Source organism: Hippoglossus hippoglossus, chromosome 10, assembly GCF_009819705.1.
Source record: "Hippoglossus hippoglossus isolate fHipHip1 chromosome 10, fHipHip1.pri, whole genome shotgun sequence".
Taxonomy (NCBI): domain Eukaryota; kingdom Metazoa; phylum Chordata; class Actinopteri; order Pleuronectiformes; family Pleuronectidae; genus Hippoglossus; species Hippoglossus hippoglossus.
This window is the reverse complement of record NC_047160.1, coordinates 12,521,224-12,542,382: the sequence shown is the minus strand read 5'-3', so window position 1 is coordinate 12,542,382 and position 21,159 is coordinate 12,521,224. Positions and strand designations below refer to the sequence as shown.

At 41.3% G+C, this 21,159-nt stretch overlaps 1 protein-coding gene across 1 annotated transcript; it reads right to left on the bottom strand.

Annotated features, from left to right (window-relative positions):
• Positions 1-1,711: 1,711 nt before the first annotated feature.
• On the bottom strand, positions 1,712-16,584 carry atp7a (ATPase copper transporting alpha). Its single transcript, XM_034598280.1, is given in 26 exon segments — positions 1,712-3,426; positions 3,851-3,953; positions 4,056-4,173; positions 4,623-4,736; positions 4,738-4,808; positions 4,811-4,826; positions 5,531-5,664; positions 5,812-5,967; positions 6,120-6,216; positions 6,218-6,338; positions 6,439-6,617; positions 6,823-7,017; positions 7,153-7,287; positions 7,386-7,540; positions 8,003-8,130; positions 8,363-8,454; positions 8,592-8,825; positions 10,059-10,281; positions 10,493-10,569; positions 10,664-10,825; positions 11,069-11,232; positions 11,330-11,533; positions 11,794-12,564; positions 13,442-13,946; positions 15,085-15,215; positions 16,299-16,584. Coding segments are annotated over 25 exon segments (4,545 nt in total). The 5' UTR covers positions 15,205-15,215; positions 16,299-16,584; the 3' UTR covers positions 1,712-3,155.
• Positions 16,585-21,159: the final 4,575 nt, after the last annotated feature.

Genomic DNA, 21,159 nt, shown 5'->3' with positions numbered 1-21,159 from the left:
TTTGAAGAGGAGAAGGAATGGTACAGAGAAGGATCCACATGAATTTTTTTGTGTGTGATATTTACATTTACATGTTTAAATCCTGTGAAACATGAGGCCGAATCGCTCTGGTCTTATTCTGGCGAGTGTGAGGAGCGTGGAATCTCTCCGCTAAAACCTTCATCGACGACCTCCTGCTTTGTGTTTCATGATGTTTTGCTCCGAGTGAGAAATCCAGCATGTACACCTCAGTTATTACACACAGTTACATCACTACCGCCGGCCTGGTGAGCTGATGCAGCAGGTGCAGTGTGATGTTGTAACTTTTGTTCCGTACCTTGGCTGCAGTAGTCAGTATTCACATTATATTGTCAGTCAGGTAAACAGTGTTGTATCAGCCAGAGTACCAGATTGCATTCATCCCTAAAGGCTGCCATCCCTAAAGCTGGAGGCCGTTCTGTGCCGCATTAACAGCTACTGTATCCTACCACGCAAAGTTAAGCTGTAGGCCTGTTTCATACCAGAGACCAGTTTTATTACTAGACCTTTTTAAATCAGGGATGAGGCTGAAAAAGATGGACTGAAGCCACAAAACGTAAATCTTTAACTTTAAATGATTTTTAGCTGTAACTCTATAGGACCCAGTGTATGTTGAAATCATCTGGTCCATTCAATGCAAATGTTTCCGTTTCAAATTTGAAATCATCCACTGCTTGTGAACATTGATTTGATTTGATTGCATCTTTTGCTCATTAGTGTGTGATTTCCGTAAGGTGTTAAATGTTTAATATACTGTAAAATCTACTTATATATAAATATATATATATTATATATTGCTGTAAAAGTAACTTCAGATGGTCAGTGTTTCCAGAGAGATACGTTGGAGTCGGAGCTGTTCCCTGTAGCTGGTTTGTTATTCTCGTGTTCAAGGTAACTGAATGTAGCGATTTTTCCATTTGCAGCTGTTTTATGGTGCGTTAAGTCACGCAAAGCACAATATTGTAACAGATTTAAAATGCTGCACATTTAAAAAAGTTACTGAACCTGTTCAGTTTCCTGACTGCGATGCTTTTCAATGAGCCGTGATGGAGTAAGAGAAGATGAATAACACAAAATTGACCCTTTGGTTTATGTGAGTTCTGAGTGTCCCTTAACCTCTGTGTCTAAAAAATGTCCCCTTAATGTGTTAATAATAATAACTTAACATGTTCACAAGCGTCAATCTACCAAATCAAAAGTCACTACAGCCAAAGTGATACAAATACTCATGAGAAAAAAAAGACAATTCAAACCAATTTTGTTTTTTAGAAAAGATGACAGAAAATTGTACTTGATTGTTTAGCAGTACACTGGGGTGATGTAATGTTTAGACTAACTGGATGAAATAAAGTTGATGAAATCTTGTCTCTGCTGTTTATATAAATGACGGGCACATCGCTCAACAGCACCACCGTCTGGTTTAAAGTGAATACAGCAGGGTGACGTTACAAAAGCGTTTTATTCCAAGGCACATAATGTTCAGAAGAACAATGAAAGATGGGAAGCATGGACTCACTTAATTTACCTGCACACACACGCACATCTGAATGGACCCTTTTCACCAAGCAATGCGCAAACACTACAGATCGTCATCGTGACGCTCAGAAGCTGTGAACACAATGCATCTTGGGAAAACGGCAGGACAATCTGATGGCTCTTTTCTCCACCAGAGAAAAACACACGAGAAGTTTGGACACAAAAAGTCATAGAATAGCTGCACAAAAGTGATTCAATACAGCACAAAGTGAATTAAACAAATCTTTGAGATCACTTTAAATCTCCTTAAACAATTTCAAGATGTGATAGATGTGATTTAAAATTAAAACTGTACAATTGGATTTCATGTACATTTAGTATCTCAGTAACTCATTTGGTGGAGGTGTTGGGACACAGTTGGTTCTGTGTTCTCACGGTTCAAGGACCAACAGCATGAATTATAATCATCATACGAAAAAAGCAGAAATGAAGAAGTGCTGACTGCGATGGCAAAAAGAACACACACACATTTACAGTTCAGCCTTTTCATAACACATACCTTATGTTTGCAGCAGGCAAATTGAGTAACCCAAGCACCAACCACACTTCATACATGTAATAATTTCTGCTCGACAATGAGTAATGTTCACATTCACTAACACACATGTTGTATAATTAACTAAAGATGCAGAGGGATGACACAACTACAGAACAGAGTCTATAGTTGGTTTCACAATTCACAGTCGGCTGTTCCTCTACTTTGACCTTATCTCTGTTCCCACTTTGTGCACATTGTGTCCAAGGTAACATCTGTACTACCGTGTTATCTTTGGAATGTGTTGGACTTTGCCGAGGTGGCATTTCAATTGGCACTTGGGTCAAACTCACATTTTGTTTCACTTCACTGATGTTTTGCACAAACTTAAGTTTGCAGCAGGTAACAAGTCTTAAGATTGAGGTTTTTTACATCTGGATGCTGCTCAATAATTAAATATTTTGGGAGACTGAAAATAAAAATTGGCATTTTGATTCAACAACTTCATTGTTCCACAGGATATAATGAAAAAAGATAAATAAAGGTAACATAAATACTCTGGAATAAAATAATACAACAGTGTTACTATAATTTTCCACTTTAGGAAAATCCTTTAAAATATAACTCTGTAGTGTCGACTCTCACAAGCAGCACCACTGTTATAATGTCTTTGGATAAATGTAGAGATTGATTGTACAATAAAGATTGTACTTGCAGGTGACCACAGCTGCAGAGCTGATCATCACTTCGTTTCCTGGATGCGGACACCTGCTTCAAGGCTTTGAAGACGCTTCATGCCCCTGTACACACACACACCCCCACACAGTGACCAACGTGTCAATGTGTTGGTGCCTGAGGGCAGTTACCTCAACAAAAGATAGTCTGCTGCTGAAGGAGGAGAAATTACCCCAGCATGCTCTGAAGAGCATTGTGATCCACTGGGTGAGCTAAAAGAAAACAAGGGGCATATAAGCAAGTCAACAGTGCTGCCCTGAGGCACCTACAGCAGATGGATGGGCCACTATTCAATAGAAACCCTGTCAGCGAGGCCTAGTGTTGAATTAATGCAGTTACTGTCTGCTCCAGCTCACAAAAGTCATTGCAAGACCACGTGAGTCTTACGTATTCAGCAGAACTCCTCGCACTGCGCCTCCCCCACCAACAGAGAGTGTTTGTCGGGCTCACTGAGAGCCAAACTGTTAAGCGAGTGCCTGTCGGACCGCAGGGAGTTGATCGAGGCCCGGCTGTAGGTGACGATGCGGTCCAGCAGGCTGAGTTTGGGGGAGGGACGACGAACGTCACCCATTCCGATGTGGATGCTGACATCAGACAGGCTGCCCTGCCTCCTGCTGTTACCCAGTCGAGCCTCCAACATCTCTGCAGTGGGTTTAGTGTAACTGGAAAATAACACAGAGAAAGACAAATGCGGAAGGTGATTTGGAAAATAGTTTAAGCTGCTTTCAGACCCACACTGAAGTCTGTATGTGAGAACACAAATGTAGTCAGAGCCTCTGGACTTTCTCCGGAGTTTCTCCTGCCAGCCTCCTAGTGAAAACTCTGGAGAATGTGCGAATGAGCTAATGTAAGAACAGAGTAAGAGATACTTCTAGTAGACATTTATGGACAAAGATGTCAAGAGAGCTTTTGGTGATGACGGCAGAGTCAATGTGCCGTAAACCAAGTTCATATGTGAAAGGCAAACTCCGGAGAAAACCTGGACCCAATTCTACGGAAATCCTCCAGAGTTTGTGTCTGAAAACGGCTTTAGATGATTATTCTCAAGGGCAGAAAAACTGAGTTATTAATTACTTTCCTCATTACCATTTGAGTAGAAGAGAGGACACAACCACAGAGACAGACGATAGTGCCATCGCAGCGGAGCCCATCCATGGCTGTAACACCAGACCAATGGGAAGGAATATGCCTGTGAACAGACAAAGTTCATGTTACTGCTGTAGTCAAAATGATCATAGTCAGTGTTATGATTGACTTCAAATATATCTGGTGATTGTTTGCAGCCACCTACCAGCAGCAAGAGGAATGCCAACCAGGTTGTAGATCAGAGCAAATATAAAGTTGATCCTGATCCTCCTGACAGTCTTCTTAGAGAGGTCAATGCTACCCACCACATCCAGGAGGTCGTTCTGTAGACAAGACCAGAAACAAGAGGTTACATGAAAACTAGTTGTATCAGATAATTAGTGCTACGCACAACGCCTTTGAGGTGATTAGGTTTCAGTTTTACATATTTAAGAATCATTTGTATTATTCTTATGGTTTCAGTAATGACATAATACTGTGTTGATTACTGTACATTTACTGTGATACTGTAAATTCACACTGCTTCTGTGCTGCCCCACTGAAATGTCACATTTGCCATTTATGAAACAGGTGATTTTTAAATCAGAGAAATTAATCAATGACAATTTTTTAAAAATAATATACAAAAAGGAAATCATAAAGACCTTAACTGAGACTTGAGGTACTCATCTTGTTTTTGTAACAAATGTATGTGTTTCAATCTCTGTGTACTTGTAAAGTGTGATAATTGTATTTCTGTATCATTGTTCTATTCTTTCTTATTTTATCTCACCCTGATCAACACCACATCTGCTGCTTCTATGGCCACATCTGTCCCAGTTCCTATGGCGATGCCCACGTCAGCCATGGCCAGAGCGGGCGAGTCGTTTACACCGTCACCCACCATGTGCGACTATCTTGCCCTCCTGCTGCAGCTGTTCCACCTTGGCCACCTTGTGGGAGGGAAGCACCTCAGCAACACCTTCCTGATTCCAACCTGAGGACAAGCACAGACCGACAACACAAGGAAACATGATGGATTAATTAATGCACTAAAATGGTAGGACTATAGTGTTCCTAAAATTGTGATCATATCTAAATAATATTCAAACATTACTTTGTACTTTTATATCAACCTTGGTGATAGTTTCTTCTCAGCCACATGTATTTAACATGTGTGTTGAAGTTTGCATAAAAGGGAAGATTATCACTTAAAATCTGTCACTCTGTCCGGCTATATCCGTAAGACAGTTATAATATTAAAACATGGCAATCCCCACCACACATGAAAACTCGTATCACGTGACCATGAACCTACACTGGGCAGGTGCAGTGAGAAATGAGAAACAGCAATGATGAAAAGTAAAACAGGGGAATTGTTTTTCGACTGAAGAGGAGGAGGAGGAGAAGACAGTGTTCATGACATTTTGCCTTCACAGCTGGTAGTCAAGTCGTGCGTGTAAGAGCCCAAACAGGAAGCAAATGCGGTTAATGTGGCTGCATCAGTGTATCCATCTACATCTACATTTACATTTTTGCCCATCTGTAGTAAACAACAAAGCAGTCCCGGATTTTCAAACTAAAATGGGGCCAGCAGCGTTACCAGAATTCTCTGTTTTAAAACTGGGGAGTAGTGTCAGGCGTAAATGTAGCAACAGTGATATAATTTAATACTTAAAAGGTAGTGGCGTCTCTTCGTACCTGAGCAGCAATAGCCCGTGCCGTCTTGCTGTTGTCTCCGGTCATCAGCACAACTTCCAGACCCATGTTGATGAGCGTGTGTACGGCAAGTTCAGCCTCAGGTTTCACTGTGTCAGCAATGGCTATCATCGCACCACAGCAGGTCTAACACACAAATACAAATGTTTAACAATAAACTATTTTGTCAACACATTTCTAGAGGATAATATAAATCTAACCAGTAAGAAATGAAAAAAATTAAAAGAAATAAAGAACATATATGAGCCTTGCACTTAAACTGCACTACTTACCATCTACAGCTACTAGAACAGCAGTGCGTCCTCTGCGCTCATGCTCCACCATGGCCTCATCTATATCAGGTCTGATCTGCAAGCAGTTCCTCCTCATCCACTCTCTGTTGCCAATCAGCACAACATAAGTGGCTGTCTGGACGAAGCCTGAACACACAAGTTAGACAACAGAACATTAAGGTGAATGAACAAAAGTTCCTTTATTGCGTTAATACATGATAGAAAGAATAAGATCATAAGATTTAAGTACTTCTGCTGAATACACGGCCATAACAAAAGGATTCCATTTCCCAACTTACTCAGAGGCTGTGGGTCCATGATGAGTGGATGGGAGCTGGTGGTTGTCCGGGTGTCACTGATTTGAATGAGGACGCTGTTCCGCTGGTTGTTGTCCTCAGCTGTCGCTGTCCGCCTGTTTCAGCAGGGTCTCTGTGTTGCTGACCTGACAGCGGATGCCACAGCCCGGCACCGCCTGGAAGTTTGTGCATGTGCCAAGAGACTCCGTGCCAAGCTCCTGCACACAGAAATGGATGTTTAATATAACATGTTACAAATCTAGAATATGGTAGGGAATCGTGGAGTGTGGGGGTTAAATTTCAAGGTAGAGACCAACCTGTTTTGCAGTACTTGGTGATAGCTGAACCCAGAGGGTGTTCACTGTTGTTCTCACTAGTACCCACAATGGCCAGCAGGCGGGAACGAGGCATCTTGTTCCCCTCCACAACTATCTTGACTTGGATAACCTTTGGAGCACCGTATGTGATGGTCCCAGTCTTATCAAACACCACGATCTGTACCTGTACGCAAAAGGAGGTATGATAGAAGTGAGCCTGAAATACTTTTTAATGGTTTAGGATTTTTATTCACAGCTACATCTCTAATAATATGTTCCGTAAGCTTGTGAATCAGAGCCATTATGTGTTTAAAATGGCAGATGGTCTGTTACATAACTGGCTGACTATACACAGTATCAGGGGTGTCAGAGTGTCATCATTAACACACCTTATGTGCCATCTCAAGTGGCTCTCCTCCCTTTATCAGAATGCCATTTTGGGCTCCAACTCCTGTGCCCACCATGACAGCTGTCGGCGTTGCCAAGCCAAGGGAACAGGGACAGGCGATGCACAACACTGTTATGGAGGCCTGGAAGGCAAAGCGAATCACTGCCTCGCTCCTGGAAATGCTCTTGTCATAACCCTGGAGGGAGGAAATGGGGCAACAACACAGCCATATGTAGTCATGTTTTTGTTTTATCAGTAGAAAAGGATTAGAGAAGAAGAGATGGTGCACTGAGGAGATGGTCAGATCAGTCAGACTGAAAAGATGACTCACGGGAAAGTACTTCTCCACAAGCGAGAAATCTAAAAACCCAATGATGATCCAGGCGAGCAGCGTCAGCACGGATATGACAACAATGAAGGGTACAAAGTAGCCACTGATCTTATCCGCATACTGCTGGATTGGAGCCTAGAAAATACAATTGGAGAAAATTACACACCTTCCCAATCAATGTTACCCGACACGCAGGTGCAGGTGAGATATGGTGCAGAAATCGCATACTTCACCTTTGAAGTCTGAGCCTCCTCCACCAGTTTGACAATCTGAGACAGCGTTGTGTCCATGCCGACATGTGTAGCACTGACGAGCAGAGAGCCGTTCTGGTTAATGGAGCCTGCAATCACAATGCTCCCTGGTTTCTTCGTCACTGGCATGGCCTCACCTGGAGACACGGAGAAACAGCTGCTCAGAAACACAGCAGTACAAGGCTGCAGCAGGAAACAGGAGCTGGTCATCCAGAGTAAATACTGGTGCTATTTTGATGGTGGTGGCAATTTAAAAGTTGGTTTTTGAATGAATAATGATACCAACCAAGTGATAAATTAAAGCCAATTGTAGTTATGGTCTGTGTAGATATTGCAACAGCAGATTTCACCACTGAAGAATATTATGAGGAAATTGAACTATGCAAGTTGCTGATATTGAAATTTTCAGATTCTCGTCTCATCCTGTTATAGTAGCTTCTTTCAAATTGTAAAAGACAAACATCTCAGGAAGGAAGGTGTGAAAAAAAGCCTCACTTACACTGGTTGACTTCTGAAAAGTTAGATTTGAGCATATTATTTACACCACACACATATCGAGCCAATAATAGTTACTTAATCTCTCAGTCAATTGGACGAACCTGTGATTAGAGACTCGTCAGCCATCGAGTGTCCTTCAATGACCCTCCCATCCACTGGAAACTTCCCCCCGGGGACGACTTTCACCACGTCACCCCTCTGCACCAGCTCAACATCAACCTGCTCCTCACTAAACAACAAAACAGAGATTAAGTCCGTGTCCCAGATGGAATTGACCAAAATATTTCTTCTATTCTTGCGGTGGAAAAAATCACTCGTAGCTTGTTTATGCAGAATAAGCAGCGTTTATTATGACCCTTGTAATGGCATTTGAACTGCAAATATTTGCATTTGTTGTTATCTAAAACCAACTTAAGATATGAAAGGTTGTAATAGACAAGGTGAGTGTAGAGAACAGGTACCTGAGAATGGACAAGTCACTGCTGAGAGTGACCACTGTGGCCTCGGTAGCTTGTAGAGACATGAGCTTGGACAAAGCCTCAGACGTCTTGCTCTGGATGAAAGAAGTGACACACAAAACAATTTCTGACTATTAATTTAAAGACGATGATAATTTCAACATTTTTAAAAGGACATTTGGATGTCATAAATAATAACAATAACAATAATGTTAATTATAATGAGCTAAACCTTAGCTATCTGTTCTAGCCAGCGTCCCAGCGAGATGAAGACGAAGAGCATCGGTGGCGTGTCGAAGAAGGTGATGGGGTTGACTTTGGCCTTCTCCGCCATGGCCACTATTAGGATGACCAGCGAGTAGGTGAACGCTATGGAGGTAGCCAGAACTATCAGCACATCCATGTTGGCAGATCGGTGTTTGACTGCTTTGTAAGCTTGAATGTAGAAGTAGCGACCTCCGATAAACTGTGGAGAGGAATAACAGAAGCTTTATTATAAGTATTTCATTCAGACTTGCTCACCTCTCCTGAAGACTCTTTATTCAGTTTCAGCGTCATGATCACAAAGCGAACAGAAGACACGAAAAGTACAGTTGTAGTGATCACGCATTCCATTTCACTACATTACAAAATAAAGTATTATTTTACAACTCAACCAAATATTCTGCCTCGTCTCTCAAGCTTGGTAAAACAATTTCTCTTCCTGAAGCACAGATACAGTTTTTCATAATTATCCAGCCAGAAGAAATCAACTTAGTAGAAGAAATTTTACCAAAACGTTCTTCCTTCTTCACACTCACTCATTCTAAATGTCACCTAAGGCTGTTTGTCCTTCTTTGCAGTGGCATCAAACCTTTTAGTCTCAAAGGCTTAAGGTAGCGTGAAAGTGCACATAGAGTTATTTGTCTTTTAATTAAATTATGCTTAAGTATTTTTTGTTTATACAATACATCAACATACCATTTTTTTCTGGAAAATGTGTTCTGGAAAATAAATTCATATAACTGAAGATTGTATCATTTGATTTGAATAATATCATTCACATAAAATGAAGATGTCAACTACCACAGAGATGGCCCTTCAAAATGTCCCAGTAAGTCTTAGAAATCAAAAACTTATATTGAAGAGGTTCCCTGATAACCCATTAAACTTAGGCATTAAACGTAATGCCTTCTTAAAATCAAGACAAATGAACAAATGTTTGAATTCTCCTTAATTCTTCTTAGTATTAAGAATTTAAGGATTTTATAAATCCAGTTAACAAATCTACATGCACACCTCTCCTCTCAAGGTGGTCTATAAAGCCTGTGATTAGAAAATGAGGAAAACAATTATAGACACTGGAGCTGAGTGGGTCATAAAAAAAACCCGACCACTGTCAAAACAAGACTGAAATACTTCATATAAAACATTAGACAACTCTAAGGACTTCACTGGAAATGTCGATCATTCTAGTAGCTTTCTTCAGTTAGCATTTATCAACAAAAAAAAATTGTATCTCTTCTCAGGAAAACAAATTGCATTTAGAAACAAATGATTCTCCACATTAGTATTCACTTCAAATTCAGTAACCTCTTTTAAACTACTTATTTCCTCAAGAACAAACATCATCAAATAAATTGTTGCTATCAGAAAAAAAATCTGTGCTTCGTTCACAAACTTATAACGTGTTTTAAGTTTAAGAATTCCTCAGATGTACCTGCACAGGGACACAGAAGAGGAAGGAGAGGAGGTTCATGATGGAGAGGCCTGGGAGCAGCTGTCTCTCCAGGAACATGGTGGAGTGGTAATGGTTGCGGTCCTCCACCGTGGCATTGTGCTGATGTGAAACATTCATCTGGTGGTCCATAATAATCATGTACATCATCATGCCCATCACAGGCACACAGAAAATCAAGCTCACCAGGAAAGATTTCCTCCATCTGAAAGAGTGAAAATATTTCTGTCTTTGAGATTAATTTTGGTTTGTATTTTAGTTTTAAATCCTAATTTCTGTCAGAAAAATCAAAATGTACATAAAGTCCTAAACACTCTATAATGAATTAGGGCACAAATATACTGCAAAATATTGCATATATACTCAATTCTGAAGGAACATTATACAGTGTCGACATCACTGCATCAGCTACTTACTGTCGTATCTCTTTGCTGTGGTCCAGGTGACTGGCAGTACGATCCCTCTTTACCAAAGATGCTTCAAACCCGAGATTCTACGAATAAAGATCAACACAATGATCAAACCAACCCTTTTATGATTGAGCACTTCTACTGTATGAAGTTTCCCAGGTGAGGGAGGAGTAATACCTCTATCTGCTTGATGATGTCTCGTGGCCCTATAATTTCTGAGTCGTACTTAACGTGTGCTTTGTTGGTTGCCAAGGCAACCGAGGCATATATAATCCCCTTTTCTTTCATAAGGCTGGATTCAATTTTGTGAACACAAGAGGCACACGTCATTCCTCTGACCTGAAAGAAGGTGAAGAGAAGCACAAGCAGAGAAAGGGACAAAAATATATTAAAGAGGGTTGGAAGTGAGGAGGAAATGTTTAATTTCATCCACTGAAGAGGAGGTTGCATGTATTCAACAGTCTTCTCAAATATGATGGAAATGTTTAATGTTTCTATTTTAAGTGAAAATGTTACTGTGTTTAATGCACCTTTTTTAATACAACATTCACACTGTGTAAATGCAACTTTACATTAACTCACCACTAGTTCTAGGTTTCCGTCTGAACCTTCATAGTTCTCCATCACAGAGGCAGTGAAGCCCAGCTCTTTCACACACTCGGCTATCTTCACAGGATCGATGACCTCAGGGTTGTAACGCACCTCTGCTTTACTGGCCATGAGTGCCACCAGAACAGAGTAGATACCTGTACAACATTAAAGATGTTCTCTTTAGCACCTAATCAAAGCATTGAGATGGATAAACAGTATTGGAATAAGTCAATATTTTATGCCTTTACAGACCAGGTTCATTCTTAAGGTTTCTTTCGATGTTTGCCACACAGGAAGCACAGGTCATCCCTCCAACCTGAATATAGCATTTTGACTGCTCGTCTTTATTGCGTCCTTGTTTGTGTAAGTCACTGTCCATCTCAATATCTTTCACATGTGCTAGACTTAAAGACTTTGAGACACAGGGCTCTGGTGAAGGCAGCAGCGAATTGGTGGCTGTGGAGAACAAATTATAGTTATTAAAGGGAAGACAAATTTGCAGTTAGCAATGGAGTCTCATCTTTGCATTTCAAGTACCCTCACTGGCAGATTCGAATTAACAGAAGCTGCTTGTAGGAAGAGATGCTTGGGGGGCATCAAAGTAAAGCTCTATCTACAAACAATACTATACTCCAGTTAAAAACACACAAATAAAATGCTTTATCCACTTGTAAAAAAATTGTCTGACTCAACAATCACACCATCTCTCCTCTCACCAGGTAGGAAGGCGTCAAAGCCCATGTCCTCTACGGCCTCCCTTAGCTCCTCTGCTGTGGTCAAAAGGGGATCATACTCAAAGATCCCCTGGTGATCAGCCAGAGAGACCTGTGCTGACACCACGCCTTTCCTTTGAGAGATCATGCCTTCAATGGACTGGACACAAGAGTTGCACGTCATGCCCTCAATGTGAATATTAACTAGAGACGCCAGAGGCTGGGTAAAACAAGGCTTTGCAGCAGCTTTGGCCTGGATTGCTCCTGCAGTCCGAGGCGATAAGGCAGGTGTGGGCGATATAGATACAGGACTGAGTGGGCCAGTGGAGTCCCAGGGTTGAGTTTTGAAGTGTCCTGGAGGCAGCGCCTCAATTGCCTGCTGCAGCTGAGGCACTGTGACCTTTAGAGGATCATGGCAGATGGAAGCCTTCTCCTTCTCCAGAGAGACCTCCACAGAGGAGACACCAGGCAGCATGGAGATATTGTCCTGGATATTGACCACACAGGAATGGCAGTGCATGCCCTTAACTCTGAGCATGACAAGTGTTATGTCTATGAAGACTTCTGTCTCCTCTGAAGTCTCTGATGGTGAAGACACAGATGGTTTTTGAGAATCAACAAAACGTTCGATTTCACTGGGGGACAGCTGCAGAGGGCGGGGCTTGGACTTGACAAAAGCCTTGAAGCCGGCCACGGCAATCTGGTCGATGATGGTTTGGACGGTGATGAGGTAAGTCAGGTAGACGACTGTCGCTTCCTGAGAGTCTAATACAACTGTGGACAATAAAGACATGAGAAAAATTAAATACAAACACAGCACAAAGAATAGATTTTTTTTTCACAAGAGCAGGAAGTGTCTAGACGTGAAAAGATGATGCGGATGTTTACATTCAATGAGGCACAAAAATATAACTTTAAATCCACTAGTAGAAGTTTAACATTCCGGTTGAGGATAATTTTCAATTTGAAACTAAAATGGCACTTAGTAGAGTGCATACCTCTGCCAAGGCCCCACAGTCCCCTTATGAAACCACATTTAAATTCACTAGATACAGATTTCTATTTGGATCTGCACCAAATTGCACACACTCATAGATATCATTCCCCTTAATATGTCAGATTTCTCCGTCAAGATTCATGAAAAATTCATTGTGGATTCAATAAAAATATTGAAAAACGCTCTATCTCGCAATGTTTAAGAAAGTGAAGGAAAAAAAAAATCTGAATCTTCCCCTTTGATCCAGATCCGCTCAAAAATGTAAGGGGTTCCTCACTGCCTCCTACTCCACCACACTTCATGGAAATTGGTCAAGTGTTTTTTGCATAATCCTGCTAACTAACAAACAAACAGAATATACAGCACACAGTTGGCAGACTATACAGCCAATTTATACACAATTCTGTACAAACTTGATCCTATCTGTCTACATGTTCCTCCTTACAAGAATGCCAACAATGTACATTTCATGAGTCATGGTTAATAACCACTGAGCAATCTGTTAGCAATGAACCTACAGAGACAAGATAATAGGACACCTGTAACCTGAAAGACGAGCTTTCCACATAGTGCAGCAAGTGTGTTTTAAAATCACTTCTAGCTCGACAGTGAGGTAACATAACAACAAGCTTGTTAACAGGTCAAGTATGTTACCTTTGATCTTTTTAATCCCTTTCAGTTTTCCGATCTTCCCTTCAATAGTGCTGGTGCAGGAGTGGCACGTCATTCCTTCAATCCGTAACTTCAGGAGTGCCACATCTCCTGACCTACTTTGAGATGGGGACACATTCGGGCCTTTTTGCACAGGGCTGCTGGGTGTGGGGATCTCCGTAGCTGATAGGCTGGCCACCAACTCATTCAGCTGCAGGGGTGAAGTCAAGGAGGGAACATAGGTGACAGTGAGACCCATCGGAACCTGGCTCTCTCTGACATCCAGGACTCCCTGGATCTGGGATAGCTTCTCTGAAGCCTCCGCTTGAGCTGCAGGTGCCAGGCCTGAGGTGGAGACGAGCTGGGTCTCTGTAGAGACCGGTGTGGCTGTGACAGACTCCGATAGACTTGATTCAAAGCCCATGTCCTCGATAGCCTCTGACAGAGACTCTGGATTCTGTTGGTTGTGGTCAAATATGACAGTGGCATTCCTTTGCTCTAAAGACACCTGCAAAATAAAAGTCACATTAGGGGTTTCCCTAAACCACCAAGTGAAAAAAATCTGACTCAAGCTAAATCCATTCAGCAATCTACAACTCCATTTAGGTGTATTTTTGAGAGGCTAATAACGATATCAAACATAAAGATACTGGGGGGGACTTTCCTTCAACATATTACTAAAAGCATTGGTAGAATTATCTCATCAAACAGCAGATAGCAAATTAGCAAGCCAGTCATACATTAAGCATTTAATGCAGGTTTGTGGCCTTTGCCAAAGTGCTAAATTCAGGATGATATTACTCAGAGTAGTAAAATGTGTCCATGGCCTTGTTAAGCTTACTCATGTTCTGTCAACAGAATGACCCTTAGCTCTCCTTCTTTTACTTCAAGTAAGCAAACATGTGACACACTGCAGGGATCACCAGACTGAGCTTTCAGTTACACATCATAGAGTGGGGTTAGTAATAAGTGATTGTGCCTTCCTGTTGGCTTAACCATCTTTCTGAGCATGAGAGATGAAGGAAAGCTGGGGATGAGACAATAACTGTTCTACAAAGAGAAATCTATTCACTCCTCCCAGATCTCTTGTCTTTATAGATTACTAGAAAATTAACCAGACATTGAATTCTGTTAAGACACAAATGACATTTCCTGTGGGAGCAGACGACTGCATTTCGACCTGCTGTCACAGTCCTGTAAAGGGCAGAGCTATATCTGGAGCACAATATTACGTTATATTCTCATTTAACCACAGCCAGAGGGGTAAACACACAAAAAACAAAACAACAGGCCTCAACTATTGTAATTTAGCTCGTATGTCTGTCTAATGGCTCAAGATATTGATTGTAAATCAGACCAGCTGGTCCTGAGGGAGAAGGACTGTGGGATTAATCAAACTGTATTACCCTAAAATTGGCAGGAGCTTTATTTAATGTAATGATCTGTATATATCTGCCCTGTCCACGGGGTTAAATAAAGACTGCATCATTACAACAATATGATTTCAGATCCTGTTTTTAACTGGAAGTGGCCTTCAAGAAATTCTGCGTCAGGAGATTTTAAGAACCGCACCTCAATGTGGAAAAACAGTAAAATCCTACTAGATAGAAGACATGTTCCTTTATCTTTGCAAACACTGCATTTACCTTTATATGCATCACTCCTGGGAGAGACCCAATCCGCTGCTCTATGGACTGGACACAGGAGCCACAAGTCATCCCCTCCACCCAGAGGGCAGCTGAACACAGACTGACTTTCTGTGTCATGGTTGCTTTGTCTAAAAGGACGAAAGGAAGCAAAGTATATTGTTGTTTATTGTCGTTCTTGAAAGCATCAAAGAGTGATGGAAGTAAAAGCTCCTCTCTCCAAACAAACTGAAACATATCATGTTAGGATACTGGGGGAAAACAACAGATATGTACATTTTTGTAAAGTGTTTTACTAGACAAATACAAGCCATTTTGTACAAATGAAAGTCTAACTACTTATTCTTTTAAAAAAAACAGATTTCTCTATATTTTAAAAGCCTGATTTGATTTATTTTGCCATTTCTAGGAAACATAGGCCAAACATTAGCAAAGAAACAAATTATAATCCTGTTAAGAACAAATCTTTGGAGCCATGCCAAAGCTACTATAGCACTATTCCTGCCCCGGCCCAAACTGAACAAAGCTTCTCTGTACCTGAAGAACAAGAACATGTAAAGTCACTAGGGTGGGTCACTAACTTCATGTTGCTTTCCCTAAATGTAATGAACTGGTTATCAAACCAGTGACGTCTAAAGGTTCATATCAATCTGTTGGTGTTTGACGTGATTTCACTTATATCAAAACTAAAACCACCTGCATTTCAGTGACGCGCTGACAGATAAGAGACATATTCAGGGAAATGTAAACGCAGATATCATGACTTCATTTCAGGAATCATGACAGGGAGCAGGAACAAGTGTCACTTTAGCCACTGGGTCTCCCATGACCAGAAACATCAAATATCGGTCTCAGAGACACTCCCCGTCAACACTGAAAACAGACCTCAGACCCGCTAAACCTGCTCTTTAAACCTGAGGCAGTCAAAGACAATGTGAAGTTCTCAAACGTTTAGAGACTCGTGTTGCTCTGTCTCTTGAATTCCATTTAGCCAGGGTTAGGGCAGCTAACAGTCAGCTAGCTTGACCCAGCTAAATAGTCTGTGTTAAACTTCAAGTCAAGTTGCCTGCCTGTTGCTAAACTCACTAAACTGAGCCTTTCATTTAGAGGTAGCTGTGGTGTCCACAAGAAACTTGCATCGCTAGTAAAATGTGGCGCCTGTTAAAACACACAGGGACTTGAAGTCAGGGTGAAAGAGAAGTGCCAGCTCTTACCTTACTCCGGAGGAAGTTAGCTACAGGCTCTGGACATCGGCTGTCAGACGGGGAGGTTAAAATGAAGCTAGCACCCTAGCTAGCATATTTACACTGTGTTACGAACAGCTACGTGGACACGGGCCAGCATCCTGCTGCCTGAGGAGAACAACGGCGCCGGCTTTAGGGAAGACTTCTTCCTCGAGTTCAGCTCCGAGGGCTGTTTTTGTTTCTGCATCTCACGCCGACGCAGACGTGACCGACGGCAGCAGCTCAGAGAGGCGGAGCCGCGCTGGGAGCCACAGGCCCGGAGTGCTGCCCTGCGTGTGATCTGTCAGGCGGTGGTTCCGTTACATGGAGCCTGAACACACAGCACCAGCTAATTTACACTCTGTACATACTCGATGCTTGAACAAATCTGAGGGACAGACTTCAACATGCGACTGTCACATCGTGCATGTGTAAATAAGTCAATAGGCACATCTTAAATAATGGAGATTCAAAAGCAACACCAGATAAACCAGCCTCTTTAAACGCTAGTTAGCTTAGCTAGCAGAGCAGGTCCGGTTGTGTCAGTCGGTTTATAAACAATGTTTGACCAGGTTGGTTTGGACAGACAACCTGAGTTTAATCCACAGACTAACTAACATCTGAGCCCTCACCATCAATGAGTTATTATTGGACTGATACTGAATCAACATTATTCTCAATCCCTCCATGCTGATGCTGATTTACCAATATTATTTTTTTTTTAAAAGTATGAATACAAAAAAAAATATTTAATTTAATTTTAATTTAGTGACCTTATTTTGGTTGGTAATGAATTCATTCTGTTTCAAAATTAAATTGTATTTTTTCAATAGCTTCCATATAATGTTATTCAGTGACTCTAAATCAACCCTGAATTACATCATTACTCTGGACAAATAAGCCACAATTCATTGTATTTGTTTTTTTTTTTGTATCTTCTGCTTTTCTTGAATATTTTTCCAGTAGCTTTCGTGTCCCAGTGACTCCAAATCAATACTTCTACTTACATCAATACACGAGACAATTACACAGTGCATCCGGAAATTCGCAGCGCTTCACAGCGCTTCACTTTTTCCACATTTTGTTATGTTACAGCCTTATTCCAAAATGGATTCAATTCATTTTTTCCCTCAAAATTCGACACACAATACCCCATAATGACAAAGTGAAAAAAGTTTGTTTAAAATTTTAGCAAATTTAATAAAATTAAAGAACGGAAATATAACATGTACATAAGTATTCACAGCCTTTGCTCAATACTTTGTTGAAGCTCCTTTGGCAGCAATTACAGCCTCAAGTAATTTTGAGTATGATGCTACAAGCTTGGCACACCTATTTTTGGGCAGTTTCTCCCATTCTTCTTAGCAGGACCTCTCAAGCTCCATCAGGTTGGATGGGGAGCGTCAGTGCACAGCCATTTTCAGATCTCTCCAGAGATGTTCAATCGGGTTCAAGTCTGGGCTCTGGCTGGGCAACTCAAGGACATTCACAGAGTTGTCCCGAAGCCAGTCCTTTGTTATCTTGGCTGTGTGCTTAGGGTCGTTGTCCTGTTGGAAGATGAACCTTCGCCCCAGTCTGAGGTCCAGAGTGATATGGAGCAGGTTTTCATCAAGGATGTCTCTCTACATTGCTGCATTCATCTTTCCCTCGATCCTGACTAGTCTCCCAGTTCCTGCCACTGAAAAACATCCCCACAGCATGATGCTGCCACCACCATGCTTCACTGTAGGGATGGTATTGGCCAGATGATGAGCGGTGCCTGGTTTCCTCCAGACATGACGCTTGGCATTCAGGCCAAAGGGTTCAATCTTTGTTTCATCAGACCAGAGAATTTTGTTTCTCATGGTGTGAGAGTCCTTCAGGTGCCTTTTGGCAAACTCCAGGTGGGCTGTCATGTGCCTTTTACTGAGGAGTGGCTTCCGTCTGGCCACTCTACCATACAGGCCTGATTGGTGGAGTGCTGCAGAGATGGTTGTCCTTCTGGAAGGTTCTCCTCTCTTCACAGTGCTACGCTGGAGCTCTGTCAGAGTGACCATCGGGTTCTTGGTCACCTGACCAAAGAACCCGATCACTCAGTTTGGCCGGACGGCCAGCTCTAGGAAGAGTCCTGGTGGTTCCAGACTTCTTCCACTAACGGATGATGGAGGCCACTGTGCTCATTTTTCGTTTTTTATTTTTAATAAATCTGCAAAAAATTCAAAATAACTTTTTTCACTTTGTCATTATGGGGTATTGTGTGTAAACTTTGAATTTAATCCATTTTGGAATAAGGCTGAAACATAACAAAATGTGGATAAAGTGAAGCGCTGTGAATACTTTCCGGATGCACTGTACATACCTCTTTTTTATTTCGCTTGTTCTATAAACAACTGGACTATTTTGATGTTTGAGTCAGTTATAATGATTCAGCAAAAGCTGTTCAAATAAATGAGAACAGACAACAATGAGATCTGTCAGTGGGTTTATTTCCTTGAAATGATCCCTTTAATCAACAGGGTAGTGAAAAGTTAACAGAAATTTATCACTGAGCCCAAACATTATCCTGGAAAATATCTAAAAACCAGATGATGAACTAATTCTTGTTTTTCTTCTGTTTCATACCACACACAAAAAAAAAAGAAGAATATTATATGTATATATTTGTGTGTGTGCATACAAACATACATCTATAAATCTATACATAAATACATACATGTATCTGTATATACTTTACTTTCTCTTCTTGTGTGAGGAGTTCACTCACACACGCACACACACCCCCACACACACACACACACACACACAGTGACACATTGACCCACTTTCTCAAAGTATCCTGTGCTCTCTGCTCGTGGGTCCATGACATGAGAATAACTAATACACACTAAATCCCACACACTGGTCTAAGTGAACGAGTTACAGTTAATGTAAGTTGACTTTCACCAGTGGAAGCAGGGACATGTGTGTCTCTCTTGTCGCCGCTGTGGCTGCACCATGTCATTTCTCTGCATGCATGGTGCTGGTTGGAGATGCAGCGGGGCACATCCATGTTTTCCTCTGCTCACGTGTACGGCAGCGCCCGTCAAGCTGTCGCTGAAGCCGAGAGGAGCGCTCATTATGGGAGCTGCCCCTGCTGTCCTATATCAGCACCAGCCAGCATTTCTCCAGTCATCTCCAGCCATGCTTCCAAGTGAACGCAGACTAAACACCGGCACACCACACAACCGAGGGGAAAGTGACTTTAAGTCGTTATTCATGTGAGTAACTTCGCTTTTATTGACGCGTGTGCTGTGTATGCGAAGATCACCTGAGAGCAGAGGGGAAGAAAGTAGTCTATGTTAAACAGCAGGATTGTGTTGTGTTATATGGTGATGGGGCCAGTTGTATGTTATAATAAAACGTCCAGTTTACCAGTTCAGTTCAACCTTCACATCTTCCCCTCACTGAAATATGTTAATAATAAGATTATATATATATGATAACAATAATGTAGTAGGTGTTTTTATATTTATTCATTTATTTATTTAGCCACGTATGCATTTTCAGACTCGACCAACATGTCTGTAAGCAGACTTTACAAGCTCTGTACGTTTGGAGCCTGTAGCTGAAGCCCAAAAGTGAGGACATATAGAAGCTAAGAAGTGAAGATATATATTGAACATGTGTAAAAAACCTTTAAATGCAGGTGCCAGTGGTGCTTCAAGTAATTTGTCAGCTCACAATCAGAAACAGGCTCTAAGGCTGTGGAAAATGACAGCACCCCCCCAGTTATGAACCTCATAGATGACATAGAGGGAGATGAGGTAGAGGTTCTAGCTTGGTGATTCATGCATGTAAATAGACGACATCAGCTTCTACTGAGGCTAAGTGATAGGTTTGCTCCCTCGAGATTGGGAGTGATCTCAGTAATGAGGCTTCAGCATCACTTTTTCTTTGGTCTCTGCAGTGTCTGAGGTGAGTTTCCCGTCATTTATATAATCATTTCAGTTGATTATACAGTATTTGATTACTCGTCTCAATGAAGGTTGTGTCCACTGTGGTGATTTTCAAAGGGAGATGATCGGTTGTTCTTGTTTTGAAAATCAATCCTAAATTGACTGCAGTTTTGCCTGTGGTTATAGGAAAAGCTTTTAAAAAGTGATCTTTGGAAAAAAAGTTCAAGTTCTACAGTAGCCAGGTTATAGACTGAGGACTACCTCATCAATATTGAGATGGGCTCTGTAATACTTGAATGTAAATGTGACATCTTAGATACAGTGAATGAGAGCAACTACCTGCAACTGATTCATAGTAGCAGAAAAAAACCCTTTTCAACAATGCATCAAAAATGAGCAATAGTTTTTCAAATTCAGTAAGTGGATGAATAACATGCAGTTTTTCACGCATGTTGGATTTCCACAGAAGATTTATAAATTGCGTGCAGAGGGATAAAAGCAGCATATTGGAGCAGTTACTTTAATAAAATAGAGATTCTTACCATTTGATTTCATAAAGTCAGTGAAAACCTGTGTTCACCACTTCTAAAAAGATTAAAAACAAGAACATTTAGTGAGTTCCTCATTAAAATCTATATTAGTATCTAATGTTATGGGACATTGGGGGCCAAAAAGAAAGATTTCCAGATGTTGATATGTTTAAATTCAATTTTGAAGAGATGACAAGTGGTGTTAATATGATTATTAAAAGTATATCTGACGTCTGGATGTAACCACCATCCTTTTTGCAGGTAGTAATGGAGAGAGGATTCTAGCTGAACAGCACAATCCACCAGGAAATAGCCAGCTTCTGTCAACCTGAGTGTGAGTTTACACTATAGTCTCATTCTACTTTCATAATATTCTATTGAAAAAAGATGCTGCAGATGTTTAAATGT